Below are 25,299 nucleotides of genomic sequence, written 5' to 3' on the forward strand. Positions count from 1 at the left end.
TGCATGCTTCTTTTTATTGCTAACGAACAGATTTATGACATAATGACAGCAGATTTTGTGACAGATGACCTGGCACTTGTTCTCTCACAGTCTAATAACACGGGCACTCGAGTGCTGACGGAATATTAAAAACCTTCAAATCAATTAGGAAACATACCATATGTTGTCACAATACACGAGGCAGGAGATCAAAGTCTCACCCTACCTTTCTGCAGGATTTCAATACAAGCTTTTGATTATCTGCAACTTTTGTTGATTCTGGAAAATTTCTTAAACTTTTGAAAATTTAAAATTAAAAGTCTTTGATAATGTAATTTATAACTTGTAAGAGAAATACTAGGATATTTTCAATTATTTTAAATTCATTTTTTATTTCACCACAATAATGTCAAAAAAACAAAAAAAAAAAAACAAAGCAAATCAAAAACAAAAACAAAAAAAACAACAACAAAACAAGAGGTTGAGATCATGAAAGGTAAATCTGAATTGCATTTAAGTCAGAGGGTAGGAATACTTCCCATATGATTAGCAAATAAAACAGTAAAAAAATAATAACATTAGGTCCAAATATAACAGTATTAAAATGTCAAGGTTATTTACTAACTTGCCACCTACAAGATTGCATGTGCTGATCATAAAACATGTGCAGGATTTCCCATGTGCTATAGAGCACACTGGACAATCTTATCTACAGAAAGCCACTCAGGAAATGTGACTAATTTCCTACAGGAATTTTGTAGCAGGAAACTTGTACCCATCTTTTGAACACTCTTCCGGAAACTTTTATTGATGAGTTTGGAATTGTTCCTTGTTTTCTTTATTGTTCTGATGTGGGAGTTCCCCCAGTGAAGGCTTACCTCCCCTTGGTATCAGGAGTTACATTTCCCTGATTGATCCACACTTTTTTCTGTAGTATGATGTTGTTGAAGACAGTCATTTCAGGTTAGATTCTCTTTGATTATCTGGTCATTGAGATGTTTATTATGGGTCTCATTAAAATTGTATAACATGTTTAAGATTGGCAAGTATCTGTACTGTTTAACATTTGGCCTACTATTTTTTTTTTATAATTTTTTTTTAGTTGCAAAAAGTGATCTCTAATATAAGTTGAGAATGACTGTTGTGTGAAATTGCTCAAAAATTTCCACTTCTGGCATTTTCATTGAAAACATATGCATAAAAAAATCCCAACAATTATATAGAATGGTAAAAAAAAATTATTTAAAGTGGTGCATTCCAATGAGCTCACATGAGTTATATGTTGTGTTTTTTGAGCAATATGTTCAGTGTCTGCAGCCCCGTTAAGATAATAGAAGAGGACAGTTAAATGAGAGTAGTCTCTCTGTGGATTTAGCAGGTGGTTCAGATCCCTGTATTTATCAATACTATACACAATATCTGACTGGGTCCCTCAGATATTGTTGTATTGATGAGCTATAGAGGGGAGGCAGGTGCTAGGCCAGCATCATTTGTTTTAAAAATTAAAACCTTCAGATCAATACTACCTCTTCCATAAGTATGTATCATTAATTTATTATCGTGGGGTTTTCTTCTGTGTATAGATGAGGATGAAGAAAATAAGAATTAATTGCAGGATGGGGAGATATTAATTATGTATTTATTTCTCCAAATTTGTTATTTGCCAGCTGAACACCAAGATTATAAATTAAGTTATTATAAAAATCATTAAAATTGTAATCATACAACAATGGATTTTTAAGCTAATTATGGATGAATGATTAATGATTCTTGTATTCCTTGCCTGAAAAAATATTTTTCCAAGAATAAATTCATCAAACTGGTTGTCTCAGTCGTATCCTGAAGATCTGTCAATGTCATATCAGTGTTAGGAGGAGATTTCAGTTTCTTAGAGATTTAAGGAGCAGTTTCAAAATTGCATGTTTTATTCTAATTTAAAAACAAAATAAGAAGTTCGAGTAGTTAAAGTTATAAGTATAAGCAAAATCGGACTGTCAAAAACATAATATTACATTTGTGTAATAATTCGCCCCGGCAGAAGAATTCCACAAAAGTTGATTATGTTTCTCCATTGGTATGTGTGATAGTGACAGCTATAGGTCTGGTGTCGCTGACACTGATAAAGACAAGGTGCCAGCACTCACTAGACCTCCCCTAGTACTCTTAAATTCTCTACCCACATCAGAGTTCTGTATTACTCATGGGTATCCACAACAAACCATTCAAAAGTACATCTACTTTTCAGGTGAAGAGTTTTCATTTATATTCAGAATATTGTAATATTAGAAAGGTTTAATAGCAATCTTGTAATAGGATATTTTACTAGTAAGGGATTTACAATAGCTAGATTACCTGTTATAGAAAAGATATTTTACTAGTAAGGGATTAACAATAGCTAGATTACCTGTAATAAAAAAGACATTTTACTAGTAAGGGATTTACAATAGTAAAGTAACGTGTAATAGGATATTTTACTAGTAAGGGATTTACAATAGTAAAGTTACCTGTAATAGGATATTTTACTAGTAAGGGATTTACAATAGCTAGATTACCTGTTATAGAAAAGATATTTTACTAGTAAGGAATTTATAATAGATATGTTACCAGTAATAGGATATTTTATTAGTAAGGGATTTACAATAGTAAATTTACATGTAATAGGATATTTTACTAGTAAGGGATTTATAATAGCTAGATTATCTGTTATAGAAAAGATATTTTACTAGTAAGGGATTTACAACAGCTAGATTACCTGTTATAGAAAAGACATTTTATGAGTAAGGGATTTATAATAGATATGTTACCAGTAAAAGGATATTTTACTAGTAAGGGATTTACAATAGCTAGATTATCTGTAATAGAAAAGACATTTTACCAGTAATGAATTTACAATAGTAAATTTACCTGTAATAGGATATTTTACTAGTAAGGGATTTACAATAGTAAAGTTAACTGTAATAGAATATTTTATTAGTAAGGGATTTACAATAGCTAGATTACCTGTTATAGAAAAGACATTTTACTAGTTAGGAATTTATAATAGATATGTTACCAGTAATAGGATATTTTACTAGTAAGGGATTTACAATAGCTAGATTACCTGTAATAGAAAAGACATTTTACTAGTAAGGGATTTACAGTAGTAAAGTTACCTGTAATAGGATATTTTACTAGTAAGAGATTTACAATAGCTAGATTACCTGTTATAGAAAAGATATTTTACTAGTAAGGGATTTACAATAGTAAAGTTACCTGTTATAGAAAAGATATTTTATTAGTAAGGGATTTAAAATAGCTAGATTGCCTGTTATGGAAAAGATATTTTACTTAAGTAAGGGATTTACAATAATAAAGTTACCTGTTATAGAAAAGATATTTTATTAGTAAGGGATTTACAATAGCTAGATTACCTGTTATAGAAAAGACATTTTACTAGTAAGGGATTTACAATAGTAAATTTACCTGTAACAGGATATTTTACTAGTAAGGGATTTACAATAGCTAGATTACCTGTTATAGAAAAGATATTTTATTAGTAAGGGATTTATAATAGATATGTTACCAGTAATAGGATATTTTACTAGTAAGGGATTTACAATAGTAAAGTTACCTGTAATAGGATATTTTACTAGTAAGGGATTTACAATAGCTAGATTACCTGTTATAGAAAAGATATTTTACTAGTAAGGGATTTACAACAGCTAGATTACCTGTTATAGAAAAGATATTTTACTTATAAGGGATTTACAACAGCTAGATTACCTGTTATAGAAAAGATATTTTATTAGTAAGGGATTTATAATAGTAAATTTACCTGTAATAGGATATTTTACTAGTAAGGGATTTACAATTGCTAGATTACCTGTTATAGAAAAGATATTTTACTAGTAAGGGATTTACAATAGTAAAGTTACCTGTAATAGGATATTTTACTAGTAAGGGATTTACAATAGCTAGATTACCTGTTATAGAAAAGATATTTTACTAGTAAGGGATTTACAATAGTAAAGTTACCTGTAATAGGATATTTTACTAGTAAGGGATTTACAATAGCTAGATTACCTGTTATAGAAAAGACATTTTACTAGTAAGGGATTTACAATAGTAAAGTTACCTGTAATAGGATGTTTTACTAGTAAGGGATTTACAATAGTAAAGTTACCTGTAATAGGATATTTTACTAGTAAGGGATTTACAATAGCTAGATTACCTGTTATAGAAAAGATATTTTACTAGTAAGGGATTTACAATAGTAAAGTTACCTGTAATAGGATATTTTACTAGTAAGGGATTTACAATTGCTAGATTACCTGTTATAGAAAAGATATTTTACTAGTAAGGGATTTACAATAGTAAAGTTACCTGTAATAGGATATTTTACTAGTAAGGGATTTACAATAGTAAAGTTACCTGTAATAGGATATTTTACTAGTAAGGGATTTACAATAGCTAGATTACCTGTTATAGAAAAGATATTTTACTAGTAAGGGATTTACAATAGTAAAGTTACCTGTAATAGGATATTTTACTAGTAAGGGATTTACAATAGCTAGATTACCTGTTATAGAAAAGATATTTTACTAGTAAGGGATTTACAATAGTAAAGTTACCTGTAATAGGATATTTTACTAGTAAGGGATTTACAATAGCTAGATTACCTGTTATAGAAAAGACATTTTACTAGTAAGGGATTTACAATAGTAAAGTTACCTGTAATAGGATATTTTACTAGTAAGGGATTTACAATAGTAAAGTTACCTGTAATAGGATATTTTACTAGTAAGGGATTTACAATAGCTAGATTACCTGTTATAGAAAAGATATTTTACTAGTAAGGGATTTACAATAGTAAAGTTACCTGTAATAGGATATTTTACTAGTAAGGGATTTACAACAGCTAGATTACCTGTTATAGAAAAGATATTTTACTAGTAAGGGATTTACAATAGTAAAGTTACCTGTAATAGGATGTTTTACTAGTAAGGGATTTACAATAGTAAAGTTACCTGTAATAGGATATTTTACTAGTAAGGGATTTACAATAGCTAGATTACCTGTTATAGAAAAGATATTTACTAGTAAGGGATTTACAATAGTAAAGTTACCTGTAATAGGATATTTTACTAGTAAGGGATTTACAATAGCTAGATTACCTGTTATAGAAAAGATATTTTACTAGTAAGGGATTTACAATAGCTAGATTACCTGTTATAGAAAAGATATTTTACTAGTAAGGGATTTACAATAGTAAAGTTACCTGTAATAGGATATTTTACTAGTAAGGGATTTACAATAGCTAGATTACCTGTTATAGAAAAGATATTTTACTAGTAAGGGATTTACAATAGCTAGATTACCTGTTATAGAAAAGATATTTTACTAGTAAGGGATTTACAATAGTAAAGTTACCTGTAACAGGATATTTTACTAGTAAGGGATTTACAATAGCTAGATTACCTGTTATAGAAAAGATATTTTACTAGTAAGGGATTTACAATAGCTAGATTACCTGTTATAGAAAAGATATTTTACTAGTAAGGGATTTACAATAGCTAGATTACCTGTTATAGAAAAGATATTTTACTAGTAAGGGATTTACAATAGTAAAGTTACCTGTAATAGGATATTTTACTAGTAAGGGATTTACAATAGCTAGATTACCTGTTATAGAAAAGATATTTTACTAGTAAGGGATTTACAATAGTAAATTTACCTGTAACAGGATATTTTACTAGTAAGGGATTTACAATAGCTAGATTACCTGTTATAGAAAAGATATTTTACTAGTAAGGGATTTACAATAGTAAAGTTACCTTTTACAGTCAGAGATTCAAGTCTCAAACATTGTCTAACAATCTTTTGAGATGACTGAGGCCATACTTGTAAATTATACTCACTAATTGTAAACATGTTCCAGTATTATTTTGATGTTACTTGTGATATGAACTATTACCATCTCTTACATCTCATGGATGAGTTAATAGTGATGGATTGACAAAAACTCCCTTTCTGTAGGTAGCGTTGTTTTTATTCCTGGTTCCCCACCCCAGCTGTCTCGGATTATTGTGGTTGTTACTTAACAAGTTCAGGATTGAGACATAGCATTCTTAACAGTCTTATCCAGTAAGTAGCAGAGATTGACATTTGTAAGTAATTATGTAAAGTACTTGTTAGTCAATAGGAAGCAATGCAGGAAGATTCCTTGTGAAGCTAGAGGTCTAAGGTCAAGGTCATCTGAATATAAGCAAGAAAATGGCTTATACCTTCAAAAAAGGGCAGACATGTTGAAACCCATATTTAGACAAAACTCCATACTAAAGAGCTAGATTTTATCCAGAGTTTGGCTGATTAGCTTTGTCCTAAAGTCTCCTAGTTATAAAATATAACATTAAAAGCATTATGCTTGAATACTGGAGAGGTTTTGAATGGCTGTAAAGATCTGTGACTGTCACAATAATCTCACATAACTGTTAGTTGATGTACCTGAAATTCAAGTCTACTGGAATCTGTGATCTGTTCTGATTTTCAGTAATTTCCAGTACCAAGACAGGAAGTTTGGAGTGATAATAAATGATGTTCTTTTTTCTGCATGTTTTATTAAACATCTTTCACAGTGACACTAGATTCTGATTTGGCTGTTAAAAAGTACTTTTTTAGTTTAATAATGGTTGAATGCAAAGGTTTGATTAGGTCTGTCATGCAGTCAAATGAACATGTTTGAACAAATAAGAACTTTTTGAAAAATTGTCATTATTTCATTGGAAAGGTTTGATTTAATTCCATGGAGTTAAAGATTTTTGAGGATTAAAGGTGTTATGTTGTCTATAAAGAGGAACATATTGTCAAACAAAAATTGTCTGTATTGATACAGTGTGTATATGTTAGAAAAATGTTCTTGGGGCCTTTTTCAATTTAGTTGATTTCTTAAGCATGTTGTAAATGTGGTTATCACATTGACACAACATTTATCAGGGAATGCTACATAGAGCATAAACTCGGAAGCAGATAAATAGTTTTTCCATTTCTTTGGATGCATAGTGAGCAGCTGATATTCCGAAGAGCTGCGATTCTCTTCTGTCTATGTAATCCTTCATCAACTTAAACAAAAAACAGTCTGTAATGGCATGATGGCGCCAGTCCTGTTTGCATTTCAAACGCTCTCACATGTGCAACCTGTCACTATTATCTATGTGTGATTTCATACTGCACTTAGTTTGAATTTTTGTGATCATTTTAGAAAAAAAAAAAATCTCTGCTGGGTGTCAGAATGAAGACTCTTTCAAGTTCAGCAGTAATTAAGCATTCTGTAAGTGGTCAGAGTCAAGATACATAAATATAGCACCCCGAAAAATGGTCTCCACTTAATTATCCAATAAAAGAAAACAAAATATTTGAAAAGTCAACAAGCTTTTATGAGGAAAAGAAAATTATTAATTAGTAGCCTGAAAGTCCTGTCTGTTTTAAATTAACTTTCCTGTGCCTTTTTTTTTAAATCAAGGTTAAATCTTATGATTGCCCAGTGTGGGAAGAAAGATTCATATTTTTTTTCTCTTTTTGCATTCAAATTTTATCATTAATCAAATACATGATTAGCATTTCATTTACAAAACTCTAGCTACTTGTTCTTTTTTGAAATGATTTTGACTAACCAGAATATTCCAGTTTGACCATATATCTGATTTTTGTAATGTTAACTTTACTTATTTATTTTTGGCAATCACTTAAATTTGTTGTAAGCAGATTATCAAACCTGGCCATTTCAGCCTTAGTCTGAAAGTTGTTCTTTTGTCAATGCTATTTTTTCCATTCAAATTCTTCTTATTTTAGTTCAAATCATCATATTTTTTTTTACTTGTTTTATATTTATGATATCTAAGCAAGAGGATATTACTTTAGAGCCTATAATATTGTACAACACTATTAAAGCAATTACAAACTTACTAAGACATATCCAAAATTATAGTTTCAAGGATGTGGAGCTTTTGTGCTCTGTTGCAGTTAGTTCAAATTAATCCACTGTTAATGAAATCTTTTGGTAAAAAATGACATTCAAAGAGGCTGATTAATCTAGTATTTGAGAGAATACCATGTGGAAATGGTCAGGATGGAAGATAAAACTAGTTATTGTCTAATCTGGATGGACAGCTGTGGAGGCTGCCGAAAATGACAGAAAATTAGCCTGGCCTTTATCTCAGGGAATCCCAACAAACTTACAATTATCAATAGAGAGTTATTGCAGTATCCGCTAATAATACCCTTGTGCTTCTTTCAAAAACTCATCTGAACAGATGCTTCCCCAGATTTTTTTTTATATTTATGGTGGCAAACAGATTGCACACTTAGGGAGACCATATATCCATGCTTTTTGTGATCAAACTATGTTGTATGTTGTTTATGTATTATCATGCAATTTTTACAAAAAAAATTCATAAGGAAATTTTGATTCAGGAATTGATAGTTAAAATGATTGGAATTAATATTATTTTGTTGCTTTGTAGAGATGGGACTTATTGACTTAAGGGAAGTTAACCCACAAGGTTAAGGTATTAACTTCCTGTCATGGAAGAAGTAGGATTTCCTGTAAAAATATATGTATTGGCTTTGGTGGTTCTCTTCCTATTGATTATTCAGGGAAAATTTCCTCTTTAAAATATTGCAGATTTTCCCACATTTAAAACATTTACCCAGTTCAATATGAAGATTATCTTTATATTAACTTTTAAAAGTATACTGTAAGAATTTATTTCAAGAAATTCAAGTGCAGGGAGGCAATACAGGTATGTTGTTGGTAGTTCAGTGGTCTCTTGTGATATATTTTAGCAAAATTGTGTGTTGTTTTGTTGTCTTAAGGTAACAACAGTATTGTAAATTTGGAGTATTTGTTACACTAAATGTAGGGAACTATAGATCTAAGCTTCTAGCTCACTCAGTTTTGAAATCATAAGGCAAATCTAAGTTTGTATTATTTGTCAATGAAACATTAATTTAAAACTAATAATAAAGGAAATCATTTAATGTTTGGAATCTTTAAACAAATAAGTAAGTTTTTATCTTTTGAATCACAAAGCAAATTTAAACTTGCATCTTAAGAATAACAAGGCATCTCTGGGCTAATCCAATATCTTAAGATTTTATTTTTGAAATCATTGTGCAACTTGATGATATAATCTTTATGATTGCAATAGTGAAGACACATTATGCAGTTGTAATCTTTAAACTTTGGAACCATGGGACAAGTCTTTACTTCTTATAATTGGAATCACAATACAAATTTATGCTTAAAATAGTTCAGTTTGTGTGGTAAATATACAGGGCTCCTGTTTAAGGATTTACAACTGGAATTGTAAGCTATTTTGAGACTCACAAGCCAAATGTAAACCTAGGCCTGAGCCATTTTTGGATATATACCCTGTAAGCTAGGTTGCATTGTAATCTAGTCATGGAATCATAAACTCTTTGAGAAGTTTAGTCCACTGCGGGGCCACACAGAAAAATTTAATGCTTTTACAAAAGTTGTCTGGTCTTTTACCAAAAATAGTAAGCTTGTCCCCTCACCTTTCTGGCCTCGTGGATGGAGAGTCTTGATTTGAGGAAATGATCTTTTTTTGCAATGTTTTTGATAGGCCCTTAGTTTAAAGGCCCATCTGTTTTTTGAAATTAGCATGCCAGGAAGGTTCCAGCATGTCTAACAGATGTAATTTTCTCCAGATGTTTTCTGGTGTAGATATTCCATAATGCATGCATCAGGTGGGAATCCAAATACTGAGTACCTGTAAGCCTGTGATGTACTTAACTGTTACCTTTTAGAGAAACATTACAGTAATTTAGCAAGGAATTCAGTTAGTTTGTAATTGTTAGTGTTGCATGTGGAATTACAGACATACAAAGTTTATTGGACTTTTTATGAAAATTTTATATCTCTTAAAAGATTCAGATCATTAATGGAAGGGGGGGGGGGGGGGGGGGGTAATCTACATAGGTGTATATATAGTTAAAGTTGATTGGCTGAAAACACTTTTTTCAAATTTTAATTTCCTACTGTAAAACTCAGTTAAATAAAATTTACTTATTAGGAAATCTTGGTTTTAAAGAAACTTTTTTTTTAATCCTGAAGGAAATTGCAGTGCATTCTTTATACAGATCGATATATTAAAGAATCTTAGTTATATAGAACCAAAATCCCAGGTCCCAATCACTTCTTTATAATCAAGTTTCACTGTATATTACTGGGTTACTGTAATGCTTGATATAAGTTTTTTGATGCTTGGTATGACAACCCTAATTTTAAGCCCTGTTTTTTCCCGTATAAATCCTTGGTGACATTTTGAGTGGTGAATAATGAACTCCTGTTTGTACTTCAACATTTTAAGATTTAGAATTTATATCAACTCAACAGTTGTTCTCTGCTAAAAGTGAATGTTCAAGTCATTGTTTCATTAACTTGATTTAAACTGTTTTGTATTATAGTTGATATTCCTGGAAGATGGTAATTGTAATATAAACATGAGACTGTAATGAATTATATATATCATATCATATATTATATCACCATAATATGTAAATTAGTGTCATATTAATTTCTAATCATTAAATTAATAAGTCTTATTAATTTCTAATAAGCTTTTAATGTGTATGAATTATCTGATATATGATTGAACATCTGCTCTATAAAGGCTGATAGTAACAAAGGGATATTTCTTGATGTTCGTTTATCAGTCAGGTGTTTGGTCCATTACAGAAACTCCATAAAATGAAGCCATAGGTAAAACAGTATTTGATAACGATTGATTTTCAGGTACATCAAAGGTGAGATCTGGTGAAGTAAATTCTTATAAGATGACATTGTATCAATTATTTATTTTGAGTAGATGTAAACTCCCATGACAATCCAGTCATCATGTATAAATCTTGCTGGATGTGTCATTTAAGAGCTGTGAATAATTACGATTTCATCCTAAAACTATAGAACATTGTAGGAGGGCATTTAAAGAGGTAGCAGCTCATTTAAAGGAGAAAATCTGTATGATCAGAGAATAGCAGGAGTTCTAACAGTCTTAAAGAGAGATACAGAGACAGAATTCTTTCTTTTTGTAATTTTTTTGCATCTTAAACATACAAATATAGATAGGTATTTTAAACTGTTCAAGAATATTACTTAGAAGAATTCTAATTAGCCTGTCAATTCAATAACCTTGTTCAAGAGAAAGAAGCAAGATGTTAGAGCTAAAAACCTGCTAATGAACAAATGACTGGTGTACATTGGAAGCCAGCCTTTCTTTTCAAGTCTTAATAGAGGGAAATGAAAACCAAATGTCCCCCGTTTGTTAAACTTTCTTTTCCTAAATACCACTGTGTGTAGAATATTATTGTCTAATACATAACGCATGTGATACAAAAAGAAAAGAGTCCATCTTGTAAACAATTAGCTATAGCATGTGTCCAACATTAAGGAGGTTCGCAGTAGATTTTGCGTATTTTCTCAGGCTATATTTTTATTTTCTCTGGAACTAATAAAAATTATATGCAATCCACTTTGCAAATGTAAGGGAATTGCAATATATACCTTTTCTCAGTAAAGTAATTTTTTACTTTGATTTATATATTTTCACTTGATTAGCATCAGATTTATCTGTCATATTTTAATGTTTAATCTCCCAGGTGTAGAAGTAATTGTATTAATATGCTTTATTTGAAAAGACAAAAGAATTTAGATTAATTAGTAAGATGAACATTAATTGATACAAAGAAGCACAAAGATTTATTGTTCTGAAACTTGAAGACACAATAGAAAGAAGATCTAGTAGAGACAATGGCTATATTCCCAACACAAAGAACACAGATGCACATCCCGTTATTTAATTTTCTTAGGAATTTTCTTGGATTACTCAAAATATTGAATGGTTTGGAACCAGGCTTTTAGGGTAGAGCTAATCGTAATTGTGTCTCTGTGGCCGTCTCAGCCAGATGTTCCCATGGAAAATGGCAGCTGTGTGAAAGGGAGATAAGTGGTGGTTGGTCAAATTTCATACATTTCACAGCTGTAATGATTTTTTTATATTTTACTGTCAGTATATTATATATTTATATACAGAGTTTGTCTTTCCCTGGCAAAATTAATGTCAAATCTTGTTTTATTATTCTGATAATATTTTTCTGAAATGATTTTTGGGAAAAAAAACAACTAACCAATACATGTATATGCTATTTATAAGCAGAAAAACAATTTTTGGGTTTAATTTATTTAAAAAGGATAACTGCTGATGCATCAGAATTTCAAAAATTTAGTATTAATCAACTTGGAAATGATAGTATTTTTGCTTTCACTTATTTAAATTAAAAGAGAATATATATATATAAAATTAAACCTATTTACTGACACTGAGTCTCTTACACTATTTATTGCTGCTCTGAGTTTACACTGGTGGAGTTCCTTATAGTTCTTGAAAAATGAGGAACATTTAAAGAGAGGCTTGCTGATAGTCACACACACGATTGATTTTCCTTAAAACACCCCAAGAGGGTTTGTGATTATGATAAAAGTTTCTGTTGGCAGTCCTGCCATATGTGACTGCTTTCCTCCAACAATCAATGAAATCCACATTGGTGGTATATATCCAAGCTCCCCATCAGCTGTTCAGTGAACTTACAACACCGCTCACAGGCAGCTCACGGAATATAAAGACAAACAATATACCAGGAAATCAAAGTGCCACTTCAGAAACAAATACTTCTTATTGGACATCAATTACAACAAACTCTTATGACATTAATTTGTGATTAAAATATTTTTCTTGATGAAAGAAAGTGATAAGCTTGATTTAATAGATTGGTTTATCATCTGATTGCGAACAACCAATTGACACAGAATATATATCTTTTTCATCAAGACCGAAGGAAACACGCAGTAAAATCCTCATCGTTTTCATAAGTAAATACTTGCTCAAGTTTCAAGTAGCCATTTAACTACTTGTGACAATTGGATCACATGCTAGTGGTGCTTGAAGCGATAGTAAGACAAGGAAAAAACTGGGGTGGAGAACATTTTCTATTTGCAGTGTTTAAGTGAGACATTTGGATTTTTTTATTATTAGCGCAGAAGGTGTCATGAGATTAAACTAATCTAAAGGTGAGCTATAGATTTATTATACTGCTGTCAGTGAAGAACTTGCATGAGCTTTTGGAAATTAAAAAAAAATTAATAAACAAATAAAAATTGAAAAGGGAGAAATGTTCCTATTTTTCCTATGGCTGAAAAAATCCTATGTATTTGATACTGTCAATATTGTTACATATGCAATTAGTGTGTAAACAGAAAAAACACTTCATCGTTTTATATTTTCCACAGAATGGCTTAAAATTTTCCCAAATTTTATTACTTAATATGCATATATATAAGTACATAGAAATATTAATTGCTTTATTTATTTGCAATAAGAACATGATATTATTTCTTATAAATTTTCACTTTTTTTTTTTTTTTTTTTTTTTTTTTTGAATTCCCGATTTTTTTTTTTTTTTTTTTTTTTTTTTTGGCAATTTTTCATTTTTCCAGTGTTTGAGGTCAATGCAGACAATTATTGCAATGTTGTATTTTTTAAAATTTGAATCTTTTGTAAAGAAATCTAAACACTTGTTATTTCCCAAAAATAGTAATTCCTGAATTTCATATTCTCCTTGCTACACCTTTCTGAATGAAGTGACAGGTAAATGCTACACTGCATTAAAGCTCTCTCATGATCCCAGAATTCTCCTACCAAGGTGAGCAACAAAAGGTGAACAGCTGTTTCAAGATTTGATCAGCACAGATGTGATACAGTCTCCACAGAGAGGGGCTGAACAGCTGGTGATTAGGAGAAACATTAAAACTTATTGATTCTGAAATAACAACCCCATAACAAGGCACAAAGTCATCAATAATACATGGAACACATTTTAATACTTTATGCAATGTATATAATGCACAGATTCAAAACTGGGTAAAATGGCCCTTAAAATTGGAGGCATTTAATTCTTTAATAAAGATGCAGTCTTTATGAATGGGCTATGTGAAGATGTCACCTGTCGAAATGGTCATGGGTGAGTAAGCAGGCCTCTACATGTTGTAACTCTGTAACAATGCTCATTGTCTCTGGGGGACTTTTAGAGGCGGGGACTCCCTGTCTGTAAACTGCTGTGATGCGGGGACATAAATTGGGCCGTTTGAGGATACGGGTGCCAGGTTGAGGGTTTGTTCAGGCGTAACAGTGGCACATGGTGGTGGCCTTGTCATCTGGCATCTTAAGATTAAAATTAAATCATCTGCATTCATTTTATACAGTGTTAAGAGGTTGATGCAGGAGAAAAGACAGTATTTTGTGTGTTACTGTCTTTAATGGTGTGGATTGTAGATGGATTTATGATTATATCTATGGGCAGTGTGCTGGAATTCTTGAGGCAGTCTTGAAGCATGGTTGTAACATTGCATACATTTAATGATGAAAATGGTAAATATTGGAATGGGGCATGGTCGATTTGAAAAGTGAGCTCACGTTCCCTTATCTTAAAAGAAAATGAAAACGGTATGGAAAGAAATATCACATAATTTCTCAGCAAGTTGAGATATTTATTAAATTGTTGAATTTCATCATTTTATTTGATGATAATAATAATGAAATGTGTGTCTATGTTTGATGGGAGTATTAATTGTTATTTATCAGTAATCTATTTTGGGAAGAAACCTACTCCTTCCCTTGGAGCTAAAAATAGAATTGAAGTAATGTTTGTCACTGAGGAGAACCACATTGAAATGTTTAATTAGAGGAGGGATTTTGTGTGTCATCGTAACTCTAGCTTGTTACAGACAGGAAAACCACTTATTTTGCAGGAAAAGGGAAGTTTGTTTTGTAAGTATGGGTTTCCTCCCCTTGAGTTGATGATTCACTGGAGCCAGTTAAAAAAATGTGTATTAGTGTTAGACCTATAGATTATCTAATCCGATGGCCAGCTGACAGGGCTCTGATAATCAAATTAAGGTGGATGGAGACTGATAGAAACAGATGTTTGAGGGGCATTCAGAGTTTTTAACCTGTCATTGCACCCCTCATCCATCACCCAGTCTGCTGTCTATGGCTGTCTTTGATGCAGAGATATTTTCTCTGTCTAATCTCTATTATACTGAGTTAAATATATCAGAAGCAGGGGAAATTATTTCCATAGTTCCAGTAATTATAGAATAGATTTGATTTTATTTGTAAGCCATGGTTTGTTTTATTTCAGATTACAGTGATAGAAAGTGCAGTATGCCAGAATCCCCTGATATAAAATCCTCCCTCTCATACAACTCCCCACCAAGTATGACCAGTGGGTCCATACCTGTCCCCTCTACCAGGGATCTCTCTAGACCCCACTCTGGAAGCAGCAGTCTCTCAGGTAAATTGTTAATGATTCAGGTTTATCATTTTGATACATAATGCATGGGGAATGATTTATTCACTATTCATATGTATTGCATGATTGACAATACAGGTATAAATCCCAAATTAATTCACAACTCTATAATTCATTGCACAAGTACACCAGTAACCAAACAGACATATCAAGTAAAAACAGAAGTCATTCAGTAATCCTGAAACATCAGTTCTTGGGTAAATAAACAGCTCTCAAGTAAATGATAACTAAATATGTATTAGTTTCAGGTAAAGATTCTCTACACACCTGTAAGTCTTAGGTATAAATGACTCAGGAATAATATCAAGTAGATTGTGCAAGATTTAAGTCAAATTTTGGTCGGGGACAAAAAATTCAACACAGGTAAAACTCAACAGTCTCAAGGATTTTTCAAGCTGCAAGTCTTAAATTTGAGTCATAACTCGAGTCTCGAGTATTTCTAATCATTGCAGACTTACAATAATCTACAGTTTTCTAGATCTGTGATAATTATATTCAATAAAAAATCCACAAAAGCCCCTTGCTTAGATTCCACAGAAAAATTTTTGTGGCAAAAGGGATAATTTAGATACAGTAAAACTTGGTTTTAGCGAAATTCTGGGGACTAATGTGAATTTATTTTGCTGTATATGTAATTCTTATAACAAATCTTTATAGTATATATGGCATATGTGCAATATATATGTTTTTCTTCAAGTATAACTATGGATATGTTCTGGTATTAAGTATAAAATTTATCTTTAAAAGTACAAAAGTTTTCTGATGAATTATTTTGTATAAAAATACTTATGAAAAATTATATTAAAATTTGAGATCTTTATAATTTTGTGATAAAAAATGTAAAATATGATATTTTTAACATCTATCGGAAACAAAGTCAGTTTAATTGCTATATCCATTAATTTATTATATCAGTGTTTGTTATAACCTAAAAATTTCATAAGCAATTGATATTAATTTTGCCAGCGATCTCAAAAAACTTCGCTGTATGTATATCCATAAATTTGCTTTATCTGTATTACTAACAAGTTTACTGTATATCACAATGAAAATTGGCAACATATAGATTATTAAACATAACTTATTCAAAGTTTTTCTGTCTTTCATATGATTGCTTGTTTCACTTTTTCTCTTGAGTAAACAAGTTAAAGATCTATAGCAAGTAGTTATGACCTTAATTGCACTATTGATCAGCTATTTTCATTATTAGTATTTGATGTGTATCCAGCTGTCTGTTTCCAGTGAGAATTTAATCATGCAATAAAACATGTGTCAAGGAATACATTGACTAGGGGGAGCAGTGAGTGTGATGTCATAATTATCAAAGACCTCTTCAATGTAAAGGTTGTTCAGTCCATAAAATAAATAAGAAAAAATGGCCCTGAAACAGGTGTTTAGGGAATTCCCCAAATGATCAGAAAATGAACAGTGGCTTTTAATCGTAAGCAGGTGAACACCCTAACTAGGTCACAGAGAGAACCCAACAGTCTGTAGTGATGATAGAGGGAGGCATTAATTGGGGGATAAACACACATCAAATGTTCTGTTTATGTCTGTAGGGCTGTAACAGCAGCTGTTTAGGTATCAGCAGGGAGCAGTCATTATTCTCTGACTTGGTAATATTTTTACTATCGTCTGTGGATTCTGACAGAGCTGTAGTTTTTTTTAAGTTCACATTGATTTTTTTTCTCCTCTGTCATCTTCTGATTGATGGTTTTTGGTGAAGTGATTTTTACGAGTGGAGGAAATGTGCATCTGGAGTATTACACAGTATCTATTATAGAAGTCTGGTAGGAAGGACTTCTCATTTAATACTGCGTTGTGTGCATGCACTTTGATTGTTCACATAAAAATTTCTTTGTAGTTGAGGAAGAGCTTTTAGATGTTTAATTCCATATTGTGGCATTACACGCTTTATTTATTGAAATAGAATAATAATCTATTTTATTTTTGCTTTAATTTTAGTAAATGGCAGTCACTCCCCTTTATCATTGATGAATGGACGAACCCCTTCCCCCTCAGCTCTGGTCAATTCCTCCATGAATCAGCAGCTACCCCCAGCCTGTGGGGCAAGGCAGCTTTCTAAACTAAAGAGATTCTTGACAACCCTACAACAGTTTGGCTCTGACATCTCGCCAGATATTGGGGAGCGAGTCCGGACACTTGTCCTCGGACTTGTGGTAAGTGCAGTCCAAAATTCTTCATACGCGGTGATGCAGAATTTTGTTGTTATGTAATTTGCTTCTGAGCTTGTGAATAAACCTCTTAAAGTGACAACAATGCTTTACACATGATGAAGATAGATGATTCAAAAAAGAGAAACGGTGCGCACTTCAGTCCATCCAAGTGGTGTACTCAAGAGGCCCACATGTGATTATCTCGTAATTTGTCACCGAAAGAGAAACTAATGAGGGAAGTCATGTTTCTTCTGTTGACAGGTTTTTTTTCTTTTTCAGAATTCCCATTTGTCAATAGAAGAATTCCATGCCAAACTGCAGGAGGCAACCAATTTTCCCTTGAGACCTTTTGTTATACCATTTCTGAAAGTAAGAATATTGAAAGATAACACATGCAGTCATATACTCCTATATTTCCTATACAGCTTATAACACAATATTTGATTGGTTACCTGGGGTAAAAAATGTGTTGTCACAATACATAGTTTCTCTCTGATAAAATGCAAATAACATGACATCATGTTGTATTGTAGGTTGTAAAAAATCTTATCGATAGCTTGAAACCAAGTTAATTGGACTTGTTTACAAAGAATTTATTTGGGTACATAAGAAATCAGTTCATCATCCAGGTCCAATCAAGGGTGTGTGGGCCCGGGATTTACCCCAGGTTGTATTCCATACACCCTTCGGCCTCAGGGTGTATGTAATAAAACCCGGGTAAAATCCCTGTAAACCCTTGATTGGATCTGAATAACTAAAATTATTTTCTATGTAGCTTGTAACACGAGCTTTGATTGGTTACGAAGTTGGGTGTAAATTTCCGTACACCCGACTTGAGCTGGGGGTAAAAAACGTGACGTCACAATGCAAAGTTTCTCTATGACAAAAAGCAAATAACATGACGTCACGATGCATTTTAGGACATAGTAAATCTTAACAATAGCTTGAAACACAGTTGATTGGACTTGTTTTAAAAAGAATATATTTGAGTACATAGGAAATAAATTTGTTATCCAGGTCCAATCAAGGGTGTACGGGGATTTACCCCAGGTTGTATTCCATACACCCTGAGGCCTCAGAGTGTATGGAATACAACCCGGGGTAAATCCTTCGGCCTCAGGGTGTATGGGATACAACCCGGGGTAAATCCCTGTACACCCTTGATTGGCTGTGGATAACTAATAGTAATTCTAATGTGGACTGAATTTACTTCCTCTTTAAACTTTTACCTAATTTATGAACAAGTTGACGGTAAAAGATCAGATTACTAGTTTTCTCCTCTAGGCAAGTAATACCGTCATCTAGATCATTTACTGGGGAGAAAAAGATTTTAAGAAAAGAAATCTTGTTTGCTTGCAGGCAAACTTGCCTTTGCTACAGAGAGAGCTGCTACACTGTGCACGGATGGCCAAACAGACCCCCCAACAATTCTTAGCGCAGAATGAACACATTCTCTTTGATGCCTCTAACACCTCCCCATCAGAGCCGCAGGACATCTCCGTTGATGTCAACGAAAATGGCAAACGTCGCTCCCCCGACAGGTAAGGATGTTATTCTCTGTGATACGTTCAAATTTAAATACTGGATCTCTTTGCATGATATAGTTATAGACAGACAGGTAAATAATATGAAATATCTGAGACAAAACCCTGCAGATGGTTCCTAATTAAATTCATGAATTATAGCAGCATTCTTGAAGCCAAGAGTGTGTAATCACTTGGCAAAGATATGTAACGCCAAGCAGTGTCATGCATTTGTTTCTAGTATTATACATTATTTAAGAGGATCAATCTTCAGATATGATTATAGCTTGTATTTTGAAACAATTTATTTTGTGTTAATGATGGCGATAAGTGTCTATATTTGTTAACTAAGATGAAATTGAGTACCTGCTAAATGAATTATATAGCATCTACTTGTATATCATAATCACTTTGTGGAGTATATATTACAGGAAAAATTAACTAATTATTGACTAAAGTGAGTCTCTAATTACCATAATTGATATTTAGTATTTTGATTTCAGCCGGAAAGAGAACAATTTTGATATGAGTCTGGACTCAATGAATCCCACTAAGCGACATCAGACAATAAGTCCCAGGGTTAGCCCTAATGGTGTACTTAACCTCAATAGTGGACCAATCAAATTGGAGGATATTAGTCTGTCACGGGAGCTTAGGGAAAGAGAACGGGTAGAGCGTGACCGCGCAGACAGGGAGAGAACCGATCGGAGCGGGGACCGACACTACCCTCCCTTCAATAATAGTCAGTACCTACGTATAACCCAGATATTTATACCCTCCCTTCAGTAATAGTCAGTACAACTGTACCTACATGTAACTCATAATTCTCAAGACAGTAAAAGTGAAATGATTGGTATAGATATAATGTCTATAATATTTTTTGCTTAATATTCAATTTTAATGTAATATTACAAGGTTTAAGTTTCTTTGTCCCGAAAAATAAAATAACAAATTTAGTCCTTTAATTTGAGTAATCCATAGATGTATGGACTTCCAAGAAAAGCATATTGCCTTAACAGTTTGTGTAAAATATAAACAAAAAAAATTTAAACATTACATCAATTTATAGATGTATTACACTCAGTTTTATAAACAAAGAGACAATATTATGCATTCCATATCATACTAAACCATATCAACCAAGCCATCTTTAAATGAGATAATTATGCTATTTTATTCCTATTATAGACTACTCCAGATCGGATTCATTTGACCCTCTGGAAAGGATGGATGATGACTGGAGACATGTTGAAACTGTAAGTGTACTCTGTAGTTATGTTTCTGGAATAATGCTCAGAAACCTCTCACAAAAGTCAGATTTAGGATACTACATAACAGTTATTTTCTATTATTAAATGATCAGGAATGTTGATGCTCTCTGGTTGGTCTAGACTTCCGACAGATGCCAATACCAAAGTATTAAAGTGTGAAAAATGTTGTAAAATTCCTGATTATTTGATAAAATGGTTATTGACTTTTGAATTCTGTCTACTTGTGACTATACTGACCTTGTCAAGTATTGGTTAACTTCGGCTTTCGGCCTCGGTCAACCAATACCTGACCGGGTCGGTATTGTCACAAGTAGACCTCATCAAAAGTCAGTAATAGTTGTCCAATTTTTGCTGTTTAGTTTAAATTGCCAAAAATTTCAATTCTTGGCCTTTCATAGAACCATTTGACTGAATTAGCAACAATTACATACATGCACTAATCTATGACCAAATCACTAAAAACTCAAGCTAAAGAAAACTTTTTGACAGTTTTGTGCTTTCAGATGATTATTTATGGATTTGAAAAAGCATTTAAAACTAAGTTTACATGTCTTTGGTAGATATTATCAGTAACCTATTTAAGATCTTTGTGGTTAACTGTGAATATAATCTGAAATTCTTTTCTTGTGACAGATGTTGAATTGTATTATTGGTATGGTGGACAAAACAAAACGAGCCTTAGCAGTGCTACAGGAGCGAAGTTTACGAGATCGAGAGGAACTCTCACTGTGGATGAGGCGACATGCTGAAGGATTGGATGTGGACATGAAGAAGCGATCCAATGACCTGATGGCTCATACCCTGAGGCAGACGGAAGACCGAGTCACAGACGTACGAAGACGAGCAGGTACATGGAGGTTTTCTATTGTTGTCTCTCGTTAAGGATAAGATACATGGATTTTCTAATGTTTCTGTTTTGGGAGATGAATTTTTGGCTTCTAACATTATCTTATTAGAAAAGCACTATCCATAAAACTTTTAACTAAGAACACTAATATTTTGTTAGAAGAGGCTGTCCAGGAGGTGAAGAGACAGGCCATGTTAGAATTACAGAAGGCTGTGACAGCCGCAGAACACAAGGCGACAGAAATGGTGTCTGCAGAACGGGTCAAGATGGAACGCTCGCTGTCGGAGACCCGCAAAAAAGTTAGAGAGGAGGTGATGGCTCAGTTTAACCACCAGGAAGAATCAAGTGAGGTCGGTATCTGAGATCTCTCTATTCTTAATAAAACACCGATATACTGTCTTTTGTTTTTAAAATTTTTCATTCAGAAAGTCCATTGAAAATTTATTGGTTAGTTCTTACTTTGAAAATCAAAAGATGTTTGGTACTGCTTTATTATGGCAACCCTCAACCAAATGGAAATAACTTGACACATTAGCAGTGTGTAGTAAATGACACAAATTTTGCATTTGGTTTATAGAGCTGCTGGAACTGTGGTAGGAAGGCAAGCGAGACCTGCAGTGGCTGTAATGTGGCTCGATACTGTGGCTCCTTCTGCCAACACAAGGACTGGGAAAACCACCATCATGTGTGTGGGAAGTCAAGCGCAGCATCAAGCATCCCAGAGACCCGACCTGACCGCGCCCCGTCTGCTACACACAGTCCTCCACAGCAGAAACACAGCCCCAGTCAATCAACTGAGGCTTCCAGTCCCCAGCCCTCACTCAGTCCCCGGCGTCCAGTCTCCTCACCCCCCAAGGCAGCCTCACGCTCAAGTACGCCCCCAGAGAAAAATGTGGATGTGATAGGATAAAAATAAATGAACATAATCTGACATCTGTCATAGGGGTCAGCTTTATGAATGGATCCTAAAATAATCATGTGATAATAATGGCAACTCTTCACACATTGAAAGACATCAGTGAGGAAATATTCTGTATCATTTTGGTTGGACCAATTTGAATAAGAATTTATATGTGCAGTGTGCACCCTATATACCTGACATAGACTTACTGTAAGGCTGACATTCCATGGTTACACATGTAAAAAATCAGGAGAGAGGGCTCACTATATTTACCCTCTCCAACTGAGATTTATTGCTCTGAAAACTCTCATTGTATGCCTTGAAAAGGACTTGTCTTTTAAACTTATATATTGTAAGTTAGTAAATCTTTCTAGTCATTACTGATTGTGACTCTGTGCTCTGTGTTTAGGTTGATAATGTTACTTGTTAGGGAATGGAAATGATGTAGAAGTGTGACATATCCAGAGGTCAGACTGTGACCCACAATTAGGTCAAAGGTCAGACATTGACCCAAAATGCTTGTCAACTAGCTTTAACTACATTGTTGTGTACTAACTTGATGTTGTGTTGTAGGAAAGTCTGTTACATGTAGGGGGGTTCAGTGTAAGGTTACGTGTGTACAGATTCGGGGAGATCTTTTGTGTTGGGTTCACCTCCCATGGTATAGAAGGAAGATTTCCAGTGAAGGACTGAATGCGACATGTGTCTGTATGATATTAGATGTAGACAGAGTTTTGTACTGGAACTCGTTTCTGTGATAATTAATGACATTTATTAGTTAGCTACTAATTTCTACAGTGAGCTTTAACTTGATATCCATGGTATTTTCATAATTATGTCAATGTTAAGTGTGCGTAAAAGTTTTTTTTTGTCTGGGTGTATGTTCATTGAGTACTAGAGTAATCTGGTGCTACATTCTTTGTGGGAAAAGTGCTGAACTTCATAAAATAGTTTCATCAAAAATATTTTGTTTTTTTCATTTATAAAGATCATGATATTGCTTTAATGACTTCCTGTATTTCACATTGCTATTTAATTTTCATTAGTCTCCTTCAGTGTATCATGTCCATTAGGAGTTATATCTCCTACATAATCAGACTCATTATCAGTGTACTAGAGAGGAGAGGGCTGACAGCAACCATTGACACATGTACCAGATTTGTCTTACAGTTTATATACATGTAGGCTACCTTAATAAATTGTAATGTAGCCACTTATTTCTTCGACTCGGACACTAAGGTGAATGCCATGCTGATATTTGACTCTGAATTGACAGTAACACATTTTAATTCAAAATTATATAATTTTAAATTGACTCAGATGTGGGGTAAGAGGGTAGAAAATATAGCAAGTCATGTAAGTGTATGGTACAGAGAATTTGACTGTTTCCTTTTCTATTTAGTAATGTACTTCTGAAATATTCAGTATTTTTGTAAGCCTCTGTTTTACAGTGTAAAGGGAGATAGCTTTTACTAATTAGGGTAAGCTGGAGGTTAGATGGTGTGTAATTTTGTACACTGTGCAATACTTGATTGTTATATGTTTCTGTCCGGAGCTGACATTTGTTGTCATTCTCTAAAATAAATACTCAAAGCAAAAAAAAAACAGGTTTTCTTTATTTGTTATGTGTAATATGTCTCATGTATTTATATTTGTATTAACAGGAAAGTGCAGAAAGGTCTTTTCAGTTTGCTGAAAATGTAAACAGATTTTAACTTGAAAAAATATTTACTTTCTTGTCTGTGAACTTCAAATTTCTTTCACAGTTTCACGCTTTCACAGCTATTCCAACATGGTAAGCACACACAGTATGTGTATGACAAATTCCATTATAACACATCTTCCCTCACCACTTTTCATTGCCATGGAGAACAGTATGTGTGGGTATAGGTATAGATAAATGTCCACCCGTCATACACCCAGCAGGTATATTCTTTAGAATATGATACCTATTCAAGATTTGAGCCAATATGTCTGGACATGATAAAAAAAACAAACAAACAAAAAACATACAGTAGTACCATGGACATATATATCTTGTACTTTGGGGACGACCATTTAATTTTGAGAGGGGGGGGGGCAGATTTTGGAAATAAATACCTGACCTTGAAAATGATGAAAATGAATAATCTGACCCCAACTGTCAAGAAAATAAATAATCTGATCTTGACTGGGGCTATAACCTACCCCCCCCCCCCAATCACACACAGAAAATAGAGCCCCTCGCCTTTGGGGGGGGGGGACCCTTTTTCTTATAGGAAGAAAACAAATAATCTGTCCTTCACTGGCATGAAAATAAATAATCTGTCCTGGAAAATTTTGCCAGCCCTACTTTAAAATCAAATGCCCTTCAGTTAGTATAATCGCCCCTTTTAATTAGCACACACTAGTACTACTGACATGATAGGTCTGTAAGTACCTCCTCTAATCAGTGAGGAATTAGGGGATTGGCTGAGATAGATTCCAGAATTCTGAAGAAAAGACAGATGGAATAAAGGTGGTCAATATACGCTGCTAAACATTCCCTATTGGTATTCTATGTTTGTTTAGCTGTGGACCCACACTGTTGCAATGTGGAAGAAATTACAATTGCTGTTTATCATGTGAAAAAAATGGCTAACTTTGTTATTTCAAATGTGCTGAAATATATGGAGGTTAATATATCTTCATAATAATCAGAGGCGTACTTTAAAAATGTGTTGATTTCACCAATGTAGAAAAAGGCCCATTTACCATGTCTATCATAGTTGTTAGTGTAGTCTCATCCTTGGACATGAAGTCTTTGACCCATTGGTCAAGAGTTCACAGTTTTGGTGGATCATATCTCTATGCATAGTTTATAACTGAGGATTTTCTTTGAGACACACGAACACACAACTGATAAAATAATGTTAACATAGATGAGGGAAACAAAATAAAATTGGTTTGCGCTTTTTCATACAGAGCGTACAGAGCAAAGCGAAGTAACTCAACATTAAACATTCCCATGCTAGCGATGTAAAGTAAAACAATCATATTACGCTGTGCCCATTATATTTATATCAATAATAATAAAACTGTACAGTACAATAATATGTTAATACATACATTTATACATTTGTTCTTTTACTGTTTTCAAAAATCATAAACTTATATTTTAGAATCCTCGTCAGTTTCCCACCGTGTGTTTATTTTA

At 33.0% G+C, this 25,299-nt stretch overlaps 1 protein-coding gene across 3 annotated transcripts; it reads left to right on the top strand.

The window, feature by feature from the left end:
- Nucleotides 1–713: 713 nt before the first annotated feature.
- Nucleotides 714–23,723, top strand: LOC133175508 (protein CBFA2T1-like). 3 transcript variants are annotated; one of them, XM_061310626.1, is made up of 10 exons: nucleotides 714–942; nucleotides 15,235–15,387; nucleotides 17,371–17,585; nucleotides 17,862–17,951; nucleotides 18,942–19,123; nucleotides 19,609–19,847; nucleotides 20,294–20,361; nucleotides 21,010–21,223; nucleotides 21,383–21,573; nucleotides 21,801–23,723. In XM_061310626.1, exons 1-10 carry the CDS (start codon nucleotides 915–917, stop codon nucleotides 22,131–22,133), a joined length of 1,713 nt encoding a protein of 570 aa, XP_061166610.1. In that variant the 5' UTR covers nucleotides 714–914; the 3' UTR covers nucleotides 22,134–23,723. The 3 variants fall into 3 exon arrangements, with proteins under 3 accessions (XP_061166610.1, XP_061166611.1, XP_061166609.1); XM_061310627.1 differs by lacking the exon at nucleotides 714–942 and adding an exon at nucleotides 12,590–13,105; XM_061310625.1 differs by lacking the exon at nucleotides 714–942 and adding an exon at nucleotides 14,353–14,462.
- The last annotated feature ends 1,576 nt before the right edge of the window (nucleotides 23,724–25,299 follow it).

Source organism: Saccostrea echinata, unplaced genomic scaffold (assembly GCF_033153115.1).
Source record: "Saccostrea echinata isolate AGI-Se365-2 ecotype Australia unplaced genomic scaffold, CSIRO_AGI_Sech_v1 ptg000062l, whole genome shotgun sequence".
NCBI lineage: Eukaryota > Metazoa > Mollusca > Bivalvia > Ostreida > Ostreidae > Saccostrea > Saccostrea echinata.